Source organism: Vidua macroura, chromosome 8 (genome assembly GCF_024509145.1).
Source record: "Vidua macroura isolate BioBank_ID:100142 chromosome 8, ASM2450914v1, whole genome shotgun sequence".
Lineage (NCBI taxonomy): Eukaryota > Metazoa > Chordata > Aves > Passeriformes > Viduidae > Vidua > Vidua macroura.
Genome location: NC_071578.1, coordinates 13,800,400 through 13,823,180, shown reverse-complemented (window position 1 = coordinate 13,823,180; position 22,781 = coordinate 13,800,400). Strand labels below are relative to the sequence as shown.

The 22,781-nt window shown below is 40.2% G+C and overlaps 1 protein-coding gene across 4 annotated transcripts in view; it reads left to right on the top strand.

The window, feature by feature from the left end:
- Window positions 1-22,781, top strand: part of ARMH3 (armadillo like helical domain containing 3) — a 123,627-nt gene that overhangs the window by 53,319 nt on the left and 47,527 nt on the right. For 3 of the 4 annotated variants that reach the window (XM_053983309.1, XM_053983306.1, XM_053983307.1), the window contains exons 23-24: window positions 2,255-2,330; window positions 21,128-21,235. In XM_053983309.1, the coding sequence (XP_053839284.1) occupies window positions 2,255-2,330; window positions 21,128-21,235 (184 nt within the window). The remainder of the gene's footprint in view (window positions 1-2,254; window positions 2,331-21,127; window positions 21,236-22,781) is intronic. The other variant, XM_053983308.1, reaches the window with a different exon arrangement.

Below are 22,781 nucleotides of genomic sequence, written 5' to 3'. Positions count from 1 at the left end.
CAGGTACATGCTGCAGAACCACCCAGCATAGAGAAACACTGAATGCAAATAAGAATTTGGAAAAGAATTTGAGAAACTTGCAGCAAGAAGCTTGCTGTGCTAGACAAATCACATCTACTTCACTCATTGCCAAAGCAACCAAGAAAACAGCCCTCACAAACCTGCTTGCAGTGACAAGTGAATCGCTGGACTGAAGAATGTGCCCCCTGGCAAAACAGGGAGAAGCTGCCATCTTTCAAGAGAGAGGGAAGGGAGCCAAGTGACACCCAGCAGGGCAGAGGAACAAAGGAAAGCAAGGAATGCATGGAGGCATAATCAGTCAGTGTTATACACTGGCACCTGCAGCCCAGGGTAGCTGCAGCAGCACTGGTATGCTGCATACTTGAAGCTGTGAAAAAAGGAATATAGCTGTGTTCTTTGTTTGCTTCACTCCAAAAGGACCTTTCATTCCTTCACCCTCTGCTCCCTTCTCAGTGTGATCACCCAACGAACCCAGGAATTAATGTAAGTGTATAAGGAGAGTTAAAGGGCAGACAGTTGGCCACAGCCCTCTTCTGACATGGGAGAGGGACATGCTCACCTAAATGAAAGTAGCTGACTACCCCCTGTAACTGCAAGCAGAAACAAACTGCCCTTTTGTATAAATTTCCCACAGTTTTCAGCTGTTGCATAAGGGAAGGCTTGGCCATTTTTGTGCCCTCTGAGTGCAAAAGATTTTTTGCTAACCCATTTTCTACTCCCAAGAATTGCAACTAGTAAGATGAGGTGCTTTTACTAGGTAATATTTTTTCCAAACCCATCCCCTATAGAAGCTTAAGGTAAGTGGAGTAGAAGAATAATGCACTCAAATACTTCCTCAGTTAGGTTGCAAAAGGCACAACTGAGCTGCTTAAACAATTTCTCACATGTTTGCCATCCTCCTATGTAAAGTAAACCTCGTTGAATTGCTCTTGCAGATGCCTGGATTGAATATATTACTTCAGATACTCTAGTACAGTACCTACTGTTTGACAAAACAGTGTTACTCAGAGATGACAACTTTTTTTCTGCAGATGACATGTAATGGTAGAATAGAAAGTAGCACCAAGTAGAAGGTAGCACCATCTCAAGCTGATTACAGTGGCCCTTCTGTCCCCTAGTCTTGGGGTATTTATTAGCACAGATGAGAAAGCTACTCGATCCTTTAGTTTTTCTGTTAATGTGGTTGAAACTTTCCATATTGGGAGTGGAGTTGGAATCTAATTGACTTGTTTTTTTTTTCTCTTGTTCTAAAACTGAACTTTATGCAGATCTGCAGGACTGCAAGCTTCTGTCCTTCAATTATAGGCATAAGTATTGCAGCCACTGTGCTTAAGCATTCACTTGTAGAATCCATGTTTCTGGATGATCCTAAATTTGGATGGTGAGCTGTTCCTTCACTTCTAAATTGAGGGTGAACCTTTCTTGTGGAGTCTAACATCCAGAAAACCCTGTATGTACAAATTCATAGAAAATTCCCTTTGTTCAGGCAAAATGGAAATTAATCAAAACATCTGCTACAGGATCTGTTATTGTTTTGATGCTTACCAAGAGTTGTTCAAGTAACTGCCACCATAAAAACACTACATATTTTGACCTAAATAAATATTTTTGGTACTCTGGCAAAAATGAATTGGATTCCCTAGAAGTTCTTCCTGTTGCAGAATGTTTTCAGATCTGCTCTTAAGACTGTCAGAGACCATCTGTGCAAGAGAACACCACCCTTCTTCCTACAGGCAGCGTTTTTTTCTTTACGCTGGTGTGTAATTCCTCTCTACAGCTCTGGATAAATGGGCATGTAAAGAATTCTTCATTGCTGGAGAGGGTTTTAACTGCAGTGTGTAGTCCAGTTCAGATGGAACCGTGCGTTAGCGGGAGCTGGAGAACAGCTGTGTGTGGAATAAGAGCTGTTCTAGGCTTGGGATGTTTCTCTGTTTTTGGGGAAAATGCACTGTGTATGTGGTGGTGAAAGCAGTTTGGAGGATCCAGGTTCTTCCATCCCCTCTGGTTCAAGTCATTATTCTGTTCTGCTCACCCCTTCCATGTTCCTTATGTTTCTTAGATGGGCTTTGAAGGGTACTTCTACCTGGATCACAGATTCTCAAAGATGACCTTTGTTTTGATGTGGTTCCTGGATTGCCATCTTGCCAAAGATGGCAGATTTTTTTTTTCTCCTGTTTTGAATTATGAAATTGCCAATTCTGTGCCAGCACTGTTAACTGTCTTCTCCTTTCAGTTCTAAGGCTGTCTACCAATGCTGGTCAATGGAAAGAGCCTGCAAGCAAGGTGACCCATGCATTAGTCAATATTAGGTAAGGAGTAGAAGTTAATTACTCTTTTAAAGTTTCTCATTTCCTGTGTGACTACATTTTATCATGACAGTTACACATTTGTTTCAATGAATTTCGTTTTGCATTTGTTCTACTTGTTGGGCTAAGTTGTTACTCTAAGGCATAAAGGAATGATCACCAGGGTTTGATTGTCCCCTAATACAGCTCTTCTGTAGACTAAGTGCTTTCAAAGCATAGCACAAACTGTAATGAATTAATCTTCATATCATTCTTGGGAGAAGTTATACAGTAGAGAATAATGCTGTGCTGGCAGAGCAGTTGTGAACCTATTGGATTTCTGTTGTGTAATTCTATAGCAATTCCACAAAGCTATGAAGGGGACTGTAAGCCTGCTGTAATAAGAAGATTTGAGGCTTCCTAACATTGCAAGATTTTTGTGTGTTTAAAACTGATTATTTAAGGACATTTCAATGTTCTCTTAAACCTCCACTTCCTGTTCAAGGCAGAAGGGGAGAAGTTATGCTTTATTTGTAAGGCTAAGGAGTGTAAATCTAGGTATGAATTCTTTCACAATGGCAGTAATTAATTTTTCTGGCCCCTAAAGCAACTACTACTGACCAAGTTGGGTACTGGGCAAGAAGACCATGGATATGAGCGATTGGAAAATGGAGGAATGTTGAGAGGGAAAATTTACTTCTTAGCTCTGGCTTGTAAACAAATCATAAAATATAAAAGTACTTACACTGAAAAAAAATCTGTACATCGCTTCCCTAGTCACCCCCGACACTTGGTGTCTGTGCAACACCAAGTAGCTCAGTAATCTTGCATTGCTACTACTCATTGTTTTCCTCGCTACAAAAGACATTGTGTAAGACAAACTCGCTGAGAGCATTTTTCAAGTCAATATACATCTTACATGTCTGTAAAACACCTTAAAGGTCTGTAAGCTTGATAACATCATATATGATCCTAGACTTATTTTTGAGTTTTTGAAACAGATGTAAGTGAACATGTGTGGGTAGATAGTGCACTTGGAGTGAAGCAGCAGAACAGATGGCTGTTGACTAATGTCACTTAATGTGACACAAAGTGCCTGCTCTGGGAATGCTCTGTATAACCAGCATGAGAAGTCTACCCTTGGAAGAGAGCAAAACCAAGTGATCACAGAGAGTTTGTGTTCACCCCTGGTTTGTGGAACCAAGACTTTGCATGGGCTTTTTTCCTGTTGGCTTTGCAACTGCTTTTTGTGAAGATCAGCATGCAGTTGAGACAAGATGCAACCAAAAAACCGGCAAAAAACCCACTTTGTGTGTCCTGTTATGGTATGAACATGATATGCCTTCAAGGACAACCTGTATCAGATGTGTTCAGAATGTGGTGATGTCTGAAATCAGTGAATTCTCTAGTCTGTTTCTCTTCTGGACTTCTGGTAGCTTTCCTCTGCTCCACCCAACTGCTCATCTATGTTGAAATTTCATGAATGACTGCTTTTCATTCAGTGAAATCAGTAAAGGTCTAAATTACAGATGATTCAAGGCCTTGAGAGTTAGAGTTCTGGAGAAGTTAGTCTGTTTGATTTACCCATTTCCTTGCTCTCAAAAAAGGAAGGAAGGGAGAGTTTTGTCTTCTGGTGGTAAAAATACTGTGTTTGAAGGGTTCTTTAGCTGAATAGATTTCAGAGCAGCCAGAGAAGTCCAAAGGTAGTGTGCTTTTGTGAAGGTGTTTGACAGAGTGATGGTTCAAAGTGGTGACTGGGACTAAAAGCTGGCTCAGCTCCCTATAATCTGGGTTTCCTGTTTGTTTGTGCCCCTTTGGTTTTCCTTTAGAGGGGTCTTAGTGTACTGTGTCTCATTTGGATGCTTTTGCCGTGAAGGGAATGAATTTGGAGAAATCCACACTGGATTTTTTCCTCACCTTGCTTCATCATTCTGTAAAGGTTTTATGAGCAGTGATTACCTGCTTTTTGCTGTAACTGTGCAGTGCAAAGTCATGCTTTGGTTTATATCTTGGTCTCATTACACAAGCTATTTAAAAATAAATAAACATTGCAATTTCCTTATCCTAGGGCTTTTAGTGGGTTTTAGAAATGTAAAAGCATCTGCCTGTGCATGCATACAGTGGGCTTTAACAAGTGTCTTAAATCCTAGTGTACAATTTTATGTGCATTTCTGCCGGGAGAAGAGTGGTGAGTTGTTTAAAATGTTTCAAGGCTGCAATGCATTTGTGTTACAGGAGTAGCTGTTGAGGAGACACCAAAACAGTCCTGCTTGTACCCCACAGTGCTGGACTGATGAGCTCTGCTGATGAATTGCTTAAATAGACAGGATGAGTAATGCCTAGAGACTCTTAGACACGTTCTTCTTTAAACTCAGCCGCTGAAAGATCCCGCTTTGTGTGTCCTATTATGGTATGAACAGTACCTTTCAGTTGGACTAAAAATTCTCCAGTAGACAGTCTGAGTTTTGTTGTTGATTATTTGAATTTCCTTGTCCTTACTCCAGTCAAAAAAGCAGTCATGAATATTCTTTTTGAATATTAAGAGATAGGGAGGCTATTCCTGCCTTCTCTCCTTTCTACAGATAATTTGTAATTTCTGTCCAACCCAAAGAAAATGAAAAATTGAAGAAGAAAGAATAATAATATCCTTATCTGTCTGAAAATCTTACATACCAAACCGGGATGAGTGATTCTGATTGCTGTCCTATCTCATAATAGTCATTTTAATTTCTGTCTGTGGATTTGTCTCTGTGGTTTTCATAAATAATTGAGATATGATAGACTGCAAGATATAGCTGCAGCACTGATGAGGTTGAAACAGGAAGGTGCAGCAGTTGGTGGTTTGAAAACTCACCTTCTCACCTCTGAGGAAATAAACACATTTTGAGACAAGTTGTTTTTTTTTAAACTAATGAGCCTCTTCAAGATAACATTGTGCAGGTTTGCACTTAATGAGAATTTTATTAATGCAGGGTTCAAAGGGGCATTTTCTGATTGACTATTCAGTGAGGAAGGCAAATCCCTGTATTCTTTTAATAGACTTTCTTCTGATCAGGATTTTTCCAAGGTGAATAAATAGATTAACTCAATGATTAATAGGCTGAGTTTCTCCCTTGTCTGAAATTCAGCCCCATCATAATTTTTAAAGTAATTTTATTTTTCTCACTGAAACACCTTTGAAAAGCAGAGACTAAGTTTGTAACATGGAACTGGGCGATAGGATTTTTTTTTTAAGTGTTTTCTGTGCTGTTGTAGCATATGCTGCAATCCTTGCTTGTGTGCTTTCATTCACTCTTCCATTTTGCAGCTACTTTTGTTCCACTTGAGCCACCCGGTGTGATGCTTTTTCCTTGAATGGAAGGTGCTGCTTCTCCCAGGGCTGCTTTTGGGATTGTAAAGGAGAGACTGGGGATTTGGGAGGAGCACTCAGAGCATTGCGTGGATGTGTATAAAATGATTATGCTTGGTACCAGTCTACATAGGAGCACTCTGAAGGAACATTTGCAATTTTAGTTAGGCCAAATTGGACTGTGCTTGTTTGTTGTAGGAACTTGTCATCCTGGCCCTGAAGCTATAGCTCCTGATAAATTACCAGCAGTCACAGAACTGCACTTAATGAAAACCTCGAGGAGGAGAAGGCTCCATTCAGATATTTTTTAGAAAGGGGGTGACTGCAAACAGTCCACCTAGTACCTTCAGGATTGTTCCACCAGACTGCAAGGAATTTAGCATTTGTTTAAGGGGAGAGAAGACCAAAATGCTGCTGACCTAGTCATGTTGCAATGGCTTTTATGCAGGATATGTGAAAGTGAACCTGCTGATAGAGAAATGCATCTGTATTTGTGGTGTAGGTGGTGACCTACGGATTACAGTCAGCTGAGACTGTGTGCAAAATATGTGTTTATGTCTGTACACACACACTCTCTTCCTTCCTGCTCTGTACAGACTAATAGACATACAGACACATTTCTTGCCAATATGAATCAGAGTGAAAATGGGAGAACAAGCTTAAAGCCTGTTTATGAAAATAAATGGTCAAGAAAATCTATGTGCATATATATTAAAATACAGATGTCTGTATGAACATTATAGGTATGTGCACCTATATAAATGTGAATATCCATATATGGATGTCTGTGTGTATATAAAAACATACATAATATATATAGAGAGAGATAGACATATATATACACTTAAATTATATATATTTATTTACATACAGAACACACACACAGACATGTTTCCTTTGGCAATGGGCTTATTAAAGCCTTAATCTCTGAGCTGAAAATACCAAGCACTTTCTTGTTCCCAGCTTCTCCCAGATGAACCAAAAGGGTTGGCTATAGATGCTCAGGTGTTACTTCTTCCAGCAGCATGGTTGCAATGGATGAGTCCCCTGGGACTGTGGGACCATGTGGAGCTGCTCAGGGCCAGCCAGTGCAGAGCCCCAGAGTGTGCTCAGGCATGCAGGTTACAGCCCACAGTGATCTGGAGTTCATTGCCTGCAATTCTTAAAACTACCTGTGAGGACTACACTGGTGGAATAACAACTCCATTGAAGTGTTCACTGAGGTGTGTTTAATGGTAATGACCTCTGACATGCTATCACTGCTAATCAGCCTGACTGAGCTCAGATCACAGGATAGTGCAAGACAGTCAACAATTTTTTTTTTTTATAAGAAAAAAGCAACAAGGCCCAAAGAGAAACTCGGAAATGTATTTTATCAGTACTTTTAAATTGTAACACAAGTTTGACAAGATTATGGGTCAACTTCGTATTAAAATGATGTAAGAAAACTTCTGAAGTGTATAAGTGAAGCTATCTGAAGAATTAGTTCACTGCAATTTTCAGGTGGTAGCATGGTAGCCTGAAAAATTCTAATGCTGAAAATCTCTAAGCAGATTTTGGGTGAGGAGTCTGGCTTTGTTCTGGTTCTTTTTTAGTGATCTGTAGTCATTCCTCACAGAAGTAGCAAAACTAGCAGTCTCTTCTTGTAATTTCATGTGTTTCTTGTTGCATGCTTTTCTGGCTGCATAGGGACTTTGGCCCAGCAGAACAGCTCCTGAAATGCCACAGTAGTTATAGCAGAGTTATAGTGGTCACTCAGAGTTCACCTGCTACCACTGCTTGTTTTTCATGCGACCTTGCAGTATTGTGGTAGAGAAAGTTCCTTTGCTAGGAGCAGCAGATCTTGATGTGAACAGGTTCTGGCATTAACTGGCACCTGAACAGAAGAAGCAGGCAGATTGAAAGGGAAAAACCTTTGACTAGCAACATATTAACAGAAGAATCTAAAAAGAAGGAAAGAAGTATTCCTATTTTGGGTTGCAATGTTTCATCTTTTCACAGCAGTCTAACCCATGTTCCTGTTATTTTTATTAGTATTTAAGGCTATCATCTAGTTGTGTAACTTCAGTGCTTCATTTATTGTACATTATCTGATTTTTTCTCAAGGCAGGAATGTTAGTTTTCAGTTATTGCTCTTTATTTACGAGCTGATTCATCTTGGTGTGTTTCTTTTATAGAGCCATAGCCAATTTCATTCTGCTGTAATTTTCTTTCATTCTTTCTCATTTGTGCAGTGGCTTAATTAAATGTTGTCTCTGCCACTGGCCCAAATCCAGAGAGCAAATCTGTTCGTTGAGTGGCATTGTATGACCAGTTCCACAAACACAGCATCACAATTTGGCAAGTCAGGCAAGTCACCTTCCTTCTTTCTGCCAGTTACTTCCGTTTCGGTCATGAAGGGACTCTGCCAACGTCAAGCCTGTTTTCTCTTTAATGAACTTCTGTTTTCAGTAGGTTTTCAAAAGGATTGATTTCTTTGTTGTTTACTTCTTTCTGTGATGACTTACAGTTTCTGGAGCTGATGCTTATTTTAAGCAAAAATGTTTGTATGGCAAAGAATGCCTCTGTCTGAGATACTGTAGCCATGGCTTGCTTTCTTCAGTGCATTTGGATGCCATTCTGCAGAGATTACTTTTGCTCTAAAATTTCATCCTGAAAGTAAACAAGGCTTTTTGGATTGGGGTGGGGAGGATCTTGAAGTGATTTATTCCTAGGACTGTAGTCTCGCTTAACTGGCTTTCGTAGCTTTTTTTCCAAGGTCTGCAATTGTATCAGCAGCTTTCATCTCTTTTCCTTGTATCTCAAAGGTGAGAGGCTGGCCTTCAAGAGGGGCCTGGGAGCAGGATCCACTTCTGTACTTCAGCTGCTCTGTAGGGTTTGCTGTGGAGGTGAGCCCTGTGTACAAAGGAGGATTGTTTGCTGCGTGGAAAGGAAACTCCTCTGCAGAGCAGCCACTGCTTGGTTGCCTCTTCTGAAGTTCAGCAGGTCTCTTAGTTCATGTGATTCTTGTAAGGTAAACATCTCGATGCAGTTTGCCCACTTGTGAACTTTTGTCCTCCTGGACATTTTATTGGAAACATTTCTCTCTTGAAATGTGAAAGATTTGCAAAGTTAGGCAGGATCTCTAGGCTACTGACCAGTTTGGTGAGAAATGTTGCCTCCATTGCAAATGTATTAGAACCCAGATTTCATTTGTTCTTTGTCAAATCCAGCTGCTCTGTGAATAGGGAGTTGCTGTCTGCAGATCTCTGCCGGACTCATGGGTGCAGATTTTAGGCTTACAAGGTGAAGTTAGTTAACCTGCTAGCAATTTTTATTTTTTTGAAAGCTGTGTATGCAGCCTTGGAAGTGTGATGTTGGCACATAATTTCAGCTTTTGTGCCGATTAATTTGAGGTGTGAAGCTTTGGGAAAACAGTAGAGGAGAGAAGTCAGAGACTTCTCAGTGCAATTGTGGTGTCTTGTTTGATTTATGGGAGTGACTGTGCACGGCCTGGTCTGAAGAAATGTGGCACCAGGCAAGAAATTGTTTTTTGTTTTGCTTGCCAAATACCTTTCTCTGTAGACACATCAAAGTAGTGGAGAGTATATGTCAGCATGGGGAGTACTTCTAGTTTATTTCAGAAGTGGGTATAGTATTTATTGGTCAGAAGTTATTTTTCTATGCCATTTGCAGATATTTTGGTCTTGCATCCCAGTGCTGGACTACAGGCAAGTTATGTCTGAGCTCAGTAATGCATTAAAGCAGGTGCTGCAAACCTAGGATGCAGACTTGTAAACATCTTGGGTTTTTTGTTGAAGCTCAAAATCCTGAGAGCTCTGCTGTTTCTCTCTCTGAATTGTTGTATTGTTTCCTCCTGTTTATGAGAACAATCTTCATTATTTCTCTCGTACTGTGGCTGGCATGAGTTCAGTTCCTAATTGATAGATTTCAACCTTGCAGTCAATGTCTTTGTTGGTAGCTCTATTGCAGCCAGGAAGCAACCAGATTCTTTTGGCCCCAAGAACTGGCTCTACTGGAACATGATTGAAGCACAGTTTGAAACAGCTGTTTATAGCTTGTCGAAACTTCATCCATGCTGGTTTTATTCTTTGGGTAAATATAAGGGACTCTGATCTCTGCTGGTCTCAAATCTGGCTTTCAAGATTCGCTTCAGTGGAGAAAGAACATTAAGCAACTTTCTTCATAACCCAAACAATGTAAAAATCATTGTGAGCTTAAATAACACCTTTTTCCCTTGAAAAGTGATGTAGTATAATGCTGTTTTGCTCTTTCTGTTTAAAAGAAATCTGTTGCTCACAGCAGCAGCCAGAATTATTATTCCCTCTGAAAGTCTGGGCTGTGGGATGTGTACTTAGAGAAAAGCTTTTCAAAAGCCAGTAACATGTATTTCTTATTATCTTATACTAGTGGGGAGCCTAAAATTTGGGTTTGCTCTAGGAATGTAAATGCCCTATTCTTCTAATCTTCCTTTAGGACTAAACTGACAAAGTACCCACTCATTAAGTACATCTGCTCATTAAGGTAATGAAGTACCTACCTTGTCTTGAACTGATACCCAGGATAATACATTGTTAGCATGACTGCAGAACTGCAGTCTGGTTTTGTGGTTTTTTTTTTTGTTTTTTTTTTTCTGGTGCACTCCAGATTGCACCAGAATCTGGAGCTCAGTTCTGAGGGAACTGTGAGAGGAAGACATCTTGTTTCTAAGACTTAGTTCTTTAAAATAAACACTCATTCCAGCTTTTAAAGTTAAAGTGTTGGGTTTTTTTAGGAGCTCTAGCCATGAAGGTAGAAAAAGTTGTCTTACCCTGCCAATAGGTTGTCAAACCCTATTTGTCAAGCAAAATAAAAACCAATTTCTTGCCTGGTGCCATACTTCTTCAGACGAGGCAGTGCAAAATCACTCACAAAAATCAAGGCTGCAAAGGGGCTGACTTTGCAACTCCCAGGAAAGTAAGATGCTGCTTGGAGAGGAGGGGAAAAACAGAACTTGAGTGAGTGTGATTTCCACATACTACACTCCCCCCCTTCCTCTGCCCCACCTTCCAAATGTGAAATCTCTGTGCTCTAATATCTCTGAGTCCAGATAGAATCTCTAAGATAACATCAGAGTTTCTGGTGGCCTGAATGAAATTGACTGCTTGAGAATCCTAGAATGCAGCCTTTTATTCTACTCTATGTAGTCTTTAAATTTTTTGTGTAACCCTTGCAGCTAGAAGAAAACTCAGAAAATGATGGCATAATGCTCAAGCAGTAGCAATTTAAAGGAGCAATGTAAAGGAGGAGACAGGGGGCCTGACGCAGGATAAGACTCAGTAGGCAGGACAAAAAAGGACAAAACAATGTGTTTTAACGTGGCTCTGCTCTCAAGCCTTCATTGGATACACATATGTGACTGGTTGTGTCAGCCTGTAGAGGGTGGAGGTGCAAACAGCTCTGTGTTAGGGACAGCAGGACAGTCTCTCTTAGCAGCATTGACCTGTTAAACTAGTTTTAAGCTGAAATGCTACCAAGTGTTTGTTACGATTATGTCCAGAGTCAACAGTGGTCACAGATGTGATGCTTTCCAGAACACACCTTCTCTTGCTTGTGCTGGTATAGTGCAGGGTGGTTTTTGCAAGCAGTCCTTGCTGTTAATATCAACATAATCATTGCCTCAAGCTTTGCCTTAAGCACTGGGCTTGAGACAATAGTACTGTGGGCCCAAAAAGTGGGAACTTGGGTGTTACTGGCTGGGGAGTCTGAAGCAGGACATCACTAACTTCTTGAAGGCATCTCACTGCAGTAGAGTCCTGTTTGATAGAATATAAAAGCATGGTCTCAAAAGCATCTTATTTTCAGGGTGACCAGAAGTAGAATGACCTTAAAAGCTCCCTGGCAATCCTTTTGCCTTACTTTGCTAGAAAACTTTGAAAGCCTGAAGCTTTTTCATGTTGCTGCTTTAGTGATTAATTAGGTCATCACTTTGTGTGTTAATTACAGTGACATTTTTCTTCTCATTAATTGGATTATGGAAAGTTTTTGAGTCTGTGTGGGATGGGAAGTAATGCAACCTTTGTGGCCAAGGGAAGGATGATTTCAAACTTTAGAACATTGAATTTCAGTGGTGGCTTTGGGTAGTGTAAAAAAAATACTGCAATCCACTATACAAAATGTGTCTGGTAAGTGCTTTGAAGGCAGGATAAATGCCTTTTATTCTAAACACACGTGATGTTGCACACATTTTGGATGAGGAATTTTAAACTGCATTCTTCTGCTGGAAGATTGTGTAGTTGTGTATTGTTTTAATTAATGTAAAACTCTTGCTGCTGACAGAGGGGTGTGAATATGATATACTTCATATAATGTCCTTCATGGTGTATCACAAAGACTTTACAGAGAGGTCATTAAGCAAAGCAGTGTACATGAATGAAGGCCAGTTGCTTTTGCTTACAATTTTTTCTAATTATTTATTGTTCTCCTTGTAATTTTGCAACACTGTTTGCTTTGAAATCTGAGCTTTTCATTAATTTTTTATGATGTTTGAGATGAGCTTGTCTGGGGCAGACATTTCCTTGTAAACTTAGAAAGCAATAGGTCTGCCATACGTTGTTCTTGATTCCTTGGTTTGAAAGCTGTGGTTAGTTTGAGGTTAAGCCCACGTGTGATATGTTGAGCCTTGCTGAGGGAGCAGACTGTACTACATATTTTTCTTCCTTGTTTGGTGACATTTACTCTTAGCATGAGCTAATGTCAGAAATGAAGAGTCCCAGAACAAGGGTGTCCAGGATCTGATGTTTGACTGGGAAATAAAGTTAGTCAGATTGCAATAAAGGAGGCTCTTCTCAGAATGAGTGATCCCAAACTGCACCAAGTAGCTCAGTGCAATCTCCATCCTTGGGACTTGTTCACACTTTGCCTGAACATAGCTGTGAGTTAACTGGCCCAGTGCTGGGTACAAAGTTGGACCATGCAACCTGCCAAGGTCCTTTTTAACCTAAGCCATTTGACTTTAGAAAGCAGTCTCTTCACTGCATGGTCAAATGGTAAAAGAAGCAAGAAAGCTTGTTTTCCTGGAGTGTCTTGTGCTCTGAGTTAACTCTGGACCTGTCTGCTAGATGTGCAGAGTAGGGCACTTACTTAAATCAGTAGGTGCTTGGCATCTATTTTCTTTCCCTGAAAGATTTTTAAAGGGTAAAAACTAGAGAACTTGCTATATGTGTTGTTGCAGATGCCCAGTATTGTCTGCTGTCTGTGATCTTACCATTAAATTGGATCCTGCTGATGAGATCCAGCTACACAACTCACTCATTTGTGAGGAGAAACTGTTCTCAGTGTGATTAATGCTGCGGTTGATGACAGGCATGGAAAGCACTGCTTTGAATAATGCCCATAATGGCACATTCCCCTGTGTGTGTGCATTTAAAGGAAGAGGCTATGCTTATATGGGATTGAGGGCATTTGAGAGACAGCTAATGACAAGTGAAAATGATAGTTAGGGTGGATTAATTGTTAAATGAATTGTGCCTGCCCTTGCCGTCGTTTTAATGTGGTATTGGTCTTAGTATGATGTTATATAGCAGGAAGGCATCAGGGAACAATTCCATGCACTTGGGTTCAGGTCAGAGGAGTTTAAAGGCTTAGCCATCAGGAGTTTTTCTCTACTTTAGACATTTTTTTTGCGGTGCGGGGTCTTCTTCTTCCCCCCTGGGAGTACAAAAATCTTTGTTTTGATTAATTTTGGTTTAATAAGTTTTTTCCCCATGCTTTTTTGACAGTGGAGTAAAGCAGTGTTTTCTCATAATCAGTTTAATATAAGCTTTGCATTAACTGTTTCTGGAATGAGATAACACTAACTGAACTTGGTCTAGACCATAGCTTAGGGATTTTTTTTCTTTTTTTTTTAAATTGTACTCTATCTCCAGGACTACATATTTAACTTTGATTTATCATGGGGCTGCTTTATATTCATGCCTTCAGTCTGAGTGCAGCATAAGGGAAATTAAGTTGGAAGAGGACTGAAAACAGCCAGCCATTGGTCTCACCCTGTCACTACTGTGAAGAAATTTGTCCTTTGAATTGATTTGGAGTGACAGCAGGGCAGGAAGGCATTGGCAGAAGTTGTATGTCTCTTGCAAGCTTTTGTTTATACATGGCCAGTAGCCTTATTTGAGTGAATTTTGTGTGCTTTCTAGATGAAATGTTATCACATATGTTTCAGTAAAGTTTAGCAGTCCCTGATAAGACTTAACTGTACTGAGTGTTCTTAGGGCCCTTTTCTCTGCTCACACTTTTTTATTTTTAAAGTATTTGCTGTGTTTGGCGATGAATCAGTTTGGGCCAAGGGCACTTGGAGGATGTGTGCTTTGATTGCTTTCAGCCTGCTAATCTTCATGATCAGTCAGGCAGAAGAAAAATAATGCCGTCTACACAGGAAGATAGGCTTTCTGTTAAGTATTTTCCTTTCCTAGGAAGAGAGGAGGCCTTCAAATTCATCTTATAGAAAGATAAACTTGGATGGGGACAGGAATCATTATTTCCTTCCGAAGGACTCTTGGCTCATGCTTTGTCCAATCCAGCAAAGAGAAAACTAGTGGATACTGCTAATGTAGTGGAAAACAGAAGTGATGTAGAACAGCTCCTGAAGCTGAAGGGTAGTTTGTAATGGGAACAAATGGATAGGGAGGGAGTGTCAGGAATAAATAAAAGTTGGAAATGAAAGGTGTTCTAAAATTAAAAGCACTGAAAGTCTGGGGCATTCCTGTAATCAGTTAGAGTGATGCAATCTAAACAAGGAAGGATTATTTTGAAGCTGAGAATATGAGAGGATGGGGAGAGCCAGAGCTCTATATTTGCACCAGGGGGAACCCAGGTGAAAGATGTCTGCAGAGGTTCTCAGTGAGCAGGGAAGGTGGGGATTTTGTGGGTTTGATTTTTTTTTTTTTTTTTTTTTTAATTCCCCTTCCCCCATCAGTAATGTTACCAGGGTGTTAGAGATGGATCAAATTGTGTTGGTCCATGGCTTAAGACATGATTCATGCAATGGGATAGATACCACTGCAGGGTTTTCTACAGTATAAGGCCTGTAAAAACTCATACCTGCTCTTACATTGTATGTAGGTTATTTGCTTCCTTCAGTGATTGAGAACCTGTTAGTGTTAACAGGCTAGCCACTTCAGAAAGACTGATACCACACCCTCCTGTCAGTCAGGGATCACTTTTCCACTGAAGGAAGACAGTAAATGTCTTCAGTAAAATTCAGGGGCTGGCTAACAAATTGCAGTTTAGAATACATTACAGATGATGAATGTGATCTCCTTAAAGGGAAATCTGTTCATTTGACTTAGTGCTCCTACGATTAATTGCTTGCCAGATTAAATTGCTCCATAAAATGCATGCTACTTTATTCGATCTCTTCATGATGAGATTAGCTAGGCTATGCTGGTTCTTTGTATGTTAATTACAGTGGTATTTTCTTCCTCAATTTAATTATTAAATTGTTTAGCACAGCATGCTTTCTCCTAGCCTCAGGAAAGTTGTCTGTATTTTTCTTTTGACCACCATTCTATAATCACACTGCCCTTTCTCCAGAAATATTCTGGGTTCCTTTTTAGGAGTATCACACACTGTAGAGGATACATCCTGAGATTTTTCTGTTTTCTTTGGTGTTCTGCTGAAACACAGAAATGGTTCCAATCTTGCACAGGTTCATTATGTGGCAGTCTAGGATGAAGAATGAGGAAAGTTTGAACTGGAGCTGTGGAGGCAAATTTCCAGGGTTGCTACACAAACAGGAATTTATCCAGATAAACTAAGCTTTCTGCTTTTGTTGAGAAGTGTAAAGCTCACTGAGTGGCCAGGATGTTTGCTTTTTGTCTCAGCTGGAAAATCAATACTACAGCAGTTCAGTATTCTGTGCTGTGGATGTTTCAGAGCAAATTTGGAAGGAAGGACAATATATGCTTTCCTTGTTCCTAGAGGACTTCTCTGTACTCAGTGACCATAACCAAGACAAGGTTTTCCTGAAAACCTGGGAAATGGAAACACAAGAAGTTGAACAGCGCTAGAATTGTGGTGACAGCCTACAATTACTGAAGGAGGCCAGCAGTAAAAAAATTACGGAAAATGTAAGGAAAAATGAATTTTTCATTACCGGACTTGTCCCAGCCTTTAGGATATTCCTTCATACTCCCTTCCTTAGTCAGGGACCTGAGTACATGTGCAACTACCCCCCACATGCACACACAAAATAAACCCCTGTTCTTTTGCAGTGCCAAGAGTCGGATTTGCACATAACTGAATGTTCCCACAGTAGCGTTACAGAGGCTCTGTTGAAAAATTATCAATTTTCTTTATTTTTAACCTTTTAAAATTTTTATTCTGCTTTACCAATTTAGATAAAATATGTAATATGCAGCAATTAAATTGTTGTGGTGTTTAAAATCATTCCGATCTCTTGGTCTAAAATGGAGCTTCTCTTACCCAGCTGTAATAACTTTTTTAAAAAAATTGCTTCTCAGTTTAACCCCTCTCCCTCAGAAAATAATGTATTATCTTCTATTAGAATTGATTCCCAAAGGCAAGGCCAATTTTTATATTTATTAGCCTAGTCTTTCATTTCCCATCTATCCAGAGCTTAGAAAATTCAAAAGGGTATAGGAGGACTAGGAAAGTTTCAGAAAGGGGCATCAAGAATGACTGAAGGCATGGAACCAGATGTGTTATGAAGAACATATATATACCTGACAAGTCTTCAGACTGGAAGAGATGGCAGAGAATATATACAAGAGTTAGTAAAAATTACCAAATGTCAGAGAGAAGGTGAAGGGGAGCTGTTAGAAGAGGGTGCATCAGAAGATCAGATACGCTTGAACCAAAGAGATACTGCTTCATGCTATGCTTAGTTAAGCTGTGAAATGTCTAAAAAATTATGTGAATTTAAAGCAATGATTATACAAATTAATGGAACAGAATTTAATCATGGGTTGCTGGATCATACAGATGTCACCTCTGCTTCACATATTACCTTGAAGTGTATTTGGCTGGAAGTAAGGGCTCTTTTTGGGGTAGTATCATTTTGGTTTTGTCTACTTTTATACTGTTACCTGAGCTCCAAATTCTAGACAGTTTTGAAGTAGGGACACAGAGGCCTTTGCTACCTCAGCATGGCAATTTTAAATGTTTACATAAATTTTATCTGTCAGCATTTTCTCAGGAATAAGTTACTTGCTTCGAAGTCTGCTTAACCAAGGGTAAATCAGCATGTCAGCATCCCCCTCCCACTGCTCTCAGGATGGAGATGTTGGGGTTTGCTTTCAGTCACACATCTGGTTATATACATGGTGTGTTCAGTCTGTCACTGCTTTCAAGTTGAGCAGGCTGAGTTCCCATGTTAGGGGTCTGTAAGTGTTTAATACCAGGTGAAGGAGTCTCCTCCCTACACTGTGACCCACACTCTCATTGTGGGCAGAAGAGGAGCCCTCCAAGCCTTTCTGTGGCTTGCTGCTGTTACTTGTGTGTGCACAGGAAATACTGTCTGGTCATTTAGAGGAGGGATATCTAAGGAAGAATATGAGCTGATCTCCTGTTTGACAGCCTTTTGGTCTTTTCTGGGAGTGGCAGAGAAGTGCATGATTTTCTGGAGCATGGGTGAAGACAAGAGTAGAATGAATAACCATGGAAGATTTTTCTTCCCTCATGATTATACTTCAGGATTTCAGTCATCGTCACTATTCCTTTTTTCTCCAGAAGGAGCTCATGGAGAGCTGTCAGGATCATGTACTTATAAATTTCATGAAAGTAAAACCCGTGCTAGCTGAGCAAGACATGATTTTAATTAAGACTAACAGGATTTTTGTCTTTTTTTTCTTCCTTGCTAGCCCCAAACCAAATATAAAGGTCTTCTAATTTCAGTAGCCTCTTGTTTGTCCGCTAAAAAAAGCTGAGTTGATGGAGCCTTTTGAGACTTCTTTGATTAAAAAAATTAAAAGTTAAAGGCCCTGTGGTTTTTTAAAATTTGCTTAAGGGGACAAATCCTTTTACTGCATCTGTAGAGCAAGGATTTGAGCAGGAATTTAATCAGGTTTTTTTCTGTTGCAGGTTACTGTTCTAAAGGAAGTTTGTGTTGGATAATTTATCATTCATTCCTTTTTCCTTCTGGCTACTGTAGATCCCAATGCACTGCTCTATAAATAGATGTATAAAAGGTTCTTTTGCTGACATCTCTGAAGACAACTTTCGATTTCGCTTAATCCAAAGGAAAAAAAAAAACTAGAGTGAATTCTCAGTGCACAAGTTAGAGGAGTTAGGAAAAGAAAGGGATCAGGGTAATCTGATCTCTGCTGTAAGTGCCTCAAATAATGATCTGTTCTTTGTGATGAGTGTTTATCTATGAAAACCAGCCAAGGTGAATTAAAGGAGCATTATCTGAAAGCAGGTGAAGCCACATATCCTAATGTTGTCCCCAAACTAGCTGTGTATGGAGGTGGGGAGGATTTTTCCCTTGCTGAGGAGCTAAGACCTTGTGGCTCCAGCTGGTTCTCCTGCCCAGTGCTGGTCTCACAGGCCAGTTCCACGTCCCTGCCTGTGCTCCCTACAACCAGCACCAGCACAGTGGAGGCTGAGAAGGGTGTCCTTCGGAGAACAGTGCTGACCTGTCTGAGTGCCAGCCTGAATTTGCTTCCCATCCATTTCTCCCAGTCCATGGTACCTCTTACAGGGAAAGCCATCTGTGTTACAGCATTTTTATCTTAGCTTGGGGAAGCAAATGAAACAAAACTATTGTGATGCTTGTGGACTGATGTGAAGCAGTTCAAGTTGCCTACTGCATGCAAACCTGGTTGTGACTGTTTAGGCTCTAAATGATGCAGGTACAGTTCTCCTGGAAAGGCTGGGTGCTGAGGGTGTCTCTAATTCCTGACTTTCTAAACAAACCTTTCCTTCTGTGTTACCAGTTATTCAGTTGAAAGAGTTTGCTTGATGTGGAACAGTGCTGCTGTGGAACCCTACTAAGGCCCCATCTGCTAAGAGCTTGTATTGATTTGTGTCTTAGTTTATAAAAGCCTTCAATTCACCTTGTGTAAATGCCATAAATAATGCAGATGTACTAGATGAAATGTGCTGTGGGAACATCCCAGAAATCATTTTGATCTGGGTTGAATACAGCTAATCTAATCATGGTTTGGAGTTCTCAATAGCTGTGAAGCAAAAAGTGTATTGTCTTATTCTAGCTTAATGTATTAGTCAATACACATGGGCAGGAAGATAGGTATTTAAAAGTGGTAATCAACTTTAATGAAAACAAGAATTTTTAATGTTAAAATTTTACAAAACTTCAGCTGAAACTATTTGTAGATTATATATGTAAACACACAGTGGAAGTATAGTCAAGTCCAGCCCTGCGCCTGTGATTTATCTGCATAATGCTAACATTTGTATGCCTCTGTCACAGGAGTGCAGTGCTTCAGAGGCTATATGTATATATATTAAATAAATCATTTTGCCCACTCATAGCAAATAGCCACTTTGTGCCAACAACATTGCAGAATGCATTTTAGTACATAGGGGACATTGATGAATATTTTGTCCTTTTGAAATTCCATGGGCTTTAGGGCACCAAAATATATTTCAGGTTGGACTAGGTCCAGGTGTGCATGAGAACTCCTTGGCAGTCTTGTAGAAAACATAGGGGAGTTTTAAAGGTGACCTCTATTTAGAAATTTAATTGTATTTTTCTTCTATTCAATTTTGTGTAAAGAAAGTAAAAAGGTAAAGGGATGTGGTATTTCTTAGCTTGTTCAGTTAGGAATATCCATCATATCAAGGCTGATTTTTCTTCAGAGTGGTCTGTGGGCATGGCATCTTGAGTTCTCTGCATTGGAGAGATCAGCTGATGTGCAGTGGTTCCTGTAGAAGAAAGAGAATGTATGCTCATTAATTGATTCTAATAAATGTTTCCTTGGTAATTACCACAACTTCAGGATGAAGAATGTGTCTAGGTACTATTAGCATTGTTAATTGAGAGGAAACATGGATGCAGCCCATTGTCAGAGCTGAGACTTGTCTTCCTGTCACTTTTCTGCACTTGATGGCCCCAAAACTGCTGATGTAATCAAACAGGACATTGCAGTCAACAGTGATAGGACAAGTCCAGAACTCATGAATTCTGCCTCAGATTGTTTATCAGCAAGCACTTGGTCTTGGCTAAAGCAGACAAACCATACAAACAGTTGTCCATTGGCAAAGAGTTTTTAGGAATTTGGGGTCATGTGTCAGCATTCATTGCTGAAGGAGTTCCAGGCGCCTAGAGGAACTTGGAGAGCTCTTGAATGTCAGTGCAGGGCAAGACTTCAGAACTCCTGGAGATTGCTGCTGGTGTGACTTGGCTCGATGTTGGTGCTCCAAGTATTATTTGCTGACAACTGTAGCTCACCTGCTCAACTGGAAAGCTCACAAAAGTAGACAGAAGTAGTATTTGAGAACCTTTGTGTGTCAGTTTTATATCAGAGATTACTGAGGTTCTAGGGACACGTGGAACTCACAGTGTTTCTTTTGGAGCTAGTAGTGGGCATCAGTGACAATGCTGGAGATGCCAAATGTGACAAAGCACTTGTCGTGGAGCATCTCTAGAAGACAAGGAGGGTGACTTTCTTAGGTGATAAGCATGAAAACAGTGCCAAATTTTTCAGTGATCAGAAGGGACGTAAGAATTTCTTATGAATGTTGCAAGTTACTGGAAGACTGGCAGAAGGGTAAATCATGAAGCAGATGAAGTGTGTGATCTGAATTGCTTTTTAACCTATGAGGCAGTTATTGAAATGCATTTCTTGAAAAAATAAGTGCCAGTTTGCAAAAAGGAAGTGTATCTTGAAAAGCAGTGTTTCAAGAAGCGTAGACTGACAGCTTTACTCTAGGACTTTTGTGAAACATTCAGCTAAAGAGGTTTATTTAACCCTAGAAATATTAACAAGAGACAAAAAGTGATTTTATGAGTGTATATATTTTGCAATTTTTTCTGGTGTCTGTTTCAAAAAGGATATTGAATAATTGGAGAAAGGACAGAGAAGCCCCAGTTATGAGAAACTAGTGAGAATGCTTTCAAGATTTCAGTATCATAATCTCTTTAAAACAAAACCTGTGGGATGCTCTTTAAAGTGTTCAAGCATCTTTGATGAGATAAAATACCAAAACAGAAAAGGAAAAGGAAAGGCTAGACACGGAAACCAAATTGCAGCTACAGATTATATAACCATTTGTTAATAGGTAGTTAATCATTGTAATAAATGACTGAAAGGTTTTCTCCTCCTGTTCCTGTCTGAATAGAATACCTTGGTGAAAGGTGCTCTAGCTAGCTTCTGACATGAGAGTAATGGTGTAAGGGTAATGTTGAAAAATGTGGTATACAGAAGTTCAGATAAGCTGATCTACCAACTTGTAGTGTCATGTATCAGGCAGATTGGATCAAAGGTATCATTTTGCATTTCTCCTCCAGGACATCAGTCATAGGCAAACTGAAATTTATCCATGAAGTAATTAAACAGAAGAGCAACCCTGAGAATTATTTTGAAACATTTTTTTCTCTTAAGACCACAAGACAGAGGTAAGATTTAAGGAGATGTCAGTAGGCCACAGCTTTTCATTTTTCTGCAGTTTGCAGTCACCATGATGGCTGTGCTGAGAGAGTAGGGCCCAGGATGAAGTACTTGGGCTGCAAGGAAGTGTGGAGAAATTGTTCACAAGCTTAACTCCAAGCAAAATTATTATATCTGTAATTTACATTTTCAGTAGTACGTTTCAATTTTTTTAGGGGAGAATGAATTTTTCCCATTGTGTTCCAGAATGGGAAAGAGTTTTGTACTCACTTGTAACAGCAAAAGAAAGCTAGAGTGCTTCAGAGAGCCCTTAAAAATAAGGTTTTACTGAATGAATTTTGCTCAGTTTTCCATGTTAAGTCTTGGAATTAATGGACAGGAGCAGTAAATCATGCTTGGGTCTTCAAACCCAAGGAAGGGTTAAGTATGCTGATTATTTCAGCAAAGTCTCTCTTTTTTTTAAAATGCATACACATAGAGTAAGCTGAAGTGTTGGTGTTGTTGAGCACTGTGATCTTGAGGATGCCAAGACACCCTTTGGCACAAGAGGACCTTGTTTACCAACTTCGGGGTCTGAAGCCTGGCACCTGGAAGAGGCCCCCTGTATCCATGTATCCAGATACTCTGCAATTGGAACACGACTGGCAGTCCCATAGCAATTCTTTGTGTGTAAAAGTAGGGCGGGAACTGAATCCTAATGATGCCCACCACCAGGAGAAAGGAAGCTGCTGAACTGTGCCACAGTGAATTGTGAATCCCAGCTCCTGCCAGAGCTGGAAGAGAGCTCGACCTCCAGCAGCTGTCTGACTGCAGTTTTCCTGGAATGGTTAAAAATACTTAAAAGTGATGGTGTGATTGATGATATGTTAAAAACCATTAAAGGAAACAGGAAAAGCAGTCAATACTTGATGCAGATCTACTGCTGGGTCATGAAGAGCTGCTCTGAGGGAAGGTGTAAAAAAGCCCAGGACAATCTGCTCTGGAGCTTTTAGTAGCTGCCCCAGCATGTAACTGCAAAGAATCTGCAAGGACTGCAAGTCTGTCTTCGCTCTTTTCATGCCACCCCCTAATTCTGCGTGCTGTATAATGGCAGAGATGTTTTGGGGCACCAAATCAAACTCTCAGGTTTGCCATTGCTATTCAGGAGGTTAAGCACTCTGTTTACTCCTGCTCTCCTGCGCCACTTGCACTGAGGCACAAGGTTCTTTGTTTCTCTGCTGGCACTCCCTGTTCATCACTATGCAGAATGAAACTTACAAGTTGCCTGAATATTAATTTTTCAGACTTTCTGAGAACTGTGGAAAGTAAAGGTCGGGGAAAATATATTGGCTTCTATTAAGGCAGAATGATGAACACGCTGAACAGTGAACAGGCATGCCAGCCTGTAATACACCCAAACTTGGGCCTGCTACCAGCACCTCTGGCCTCCTGCCAGGAGCCTGGCAGCAACTTGTACAGAGCAGTTGCACATCTCCTCTGAATGCAGGGATGTGTCTGAAGGCTTAGAGATCCATAGATCTTGAGATGAGAGTCCTGCTGTGTGGCAAGAGGACT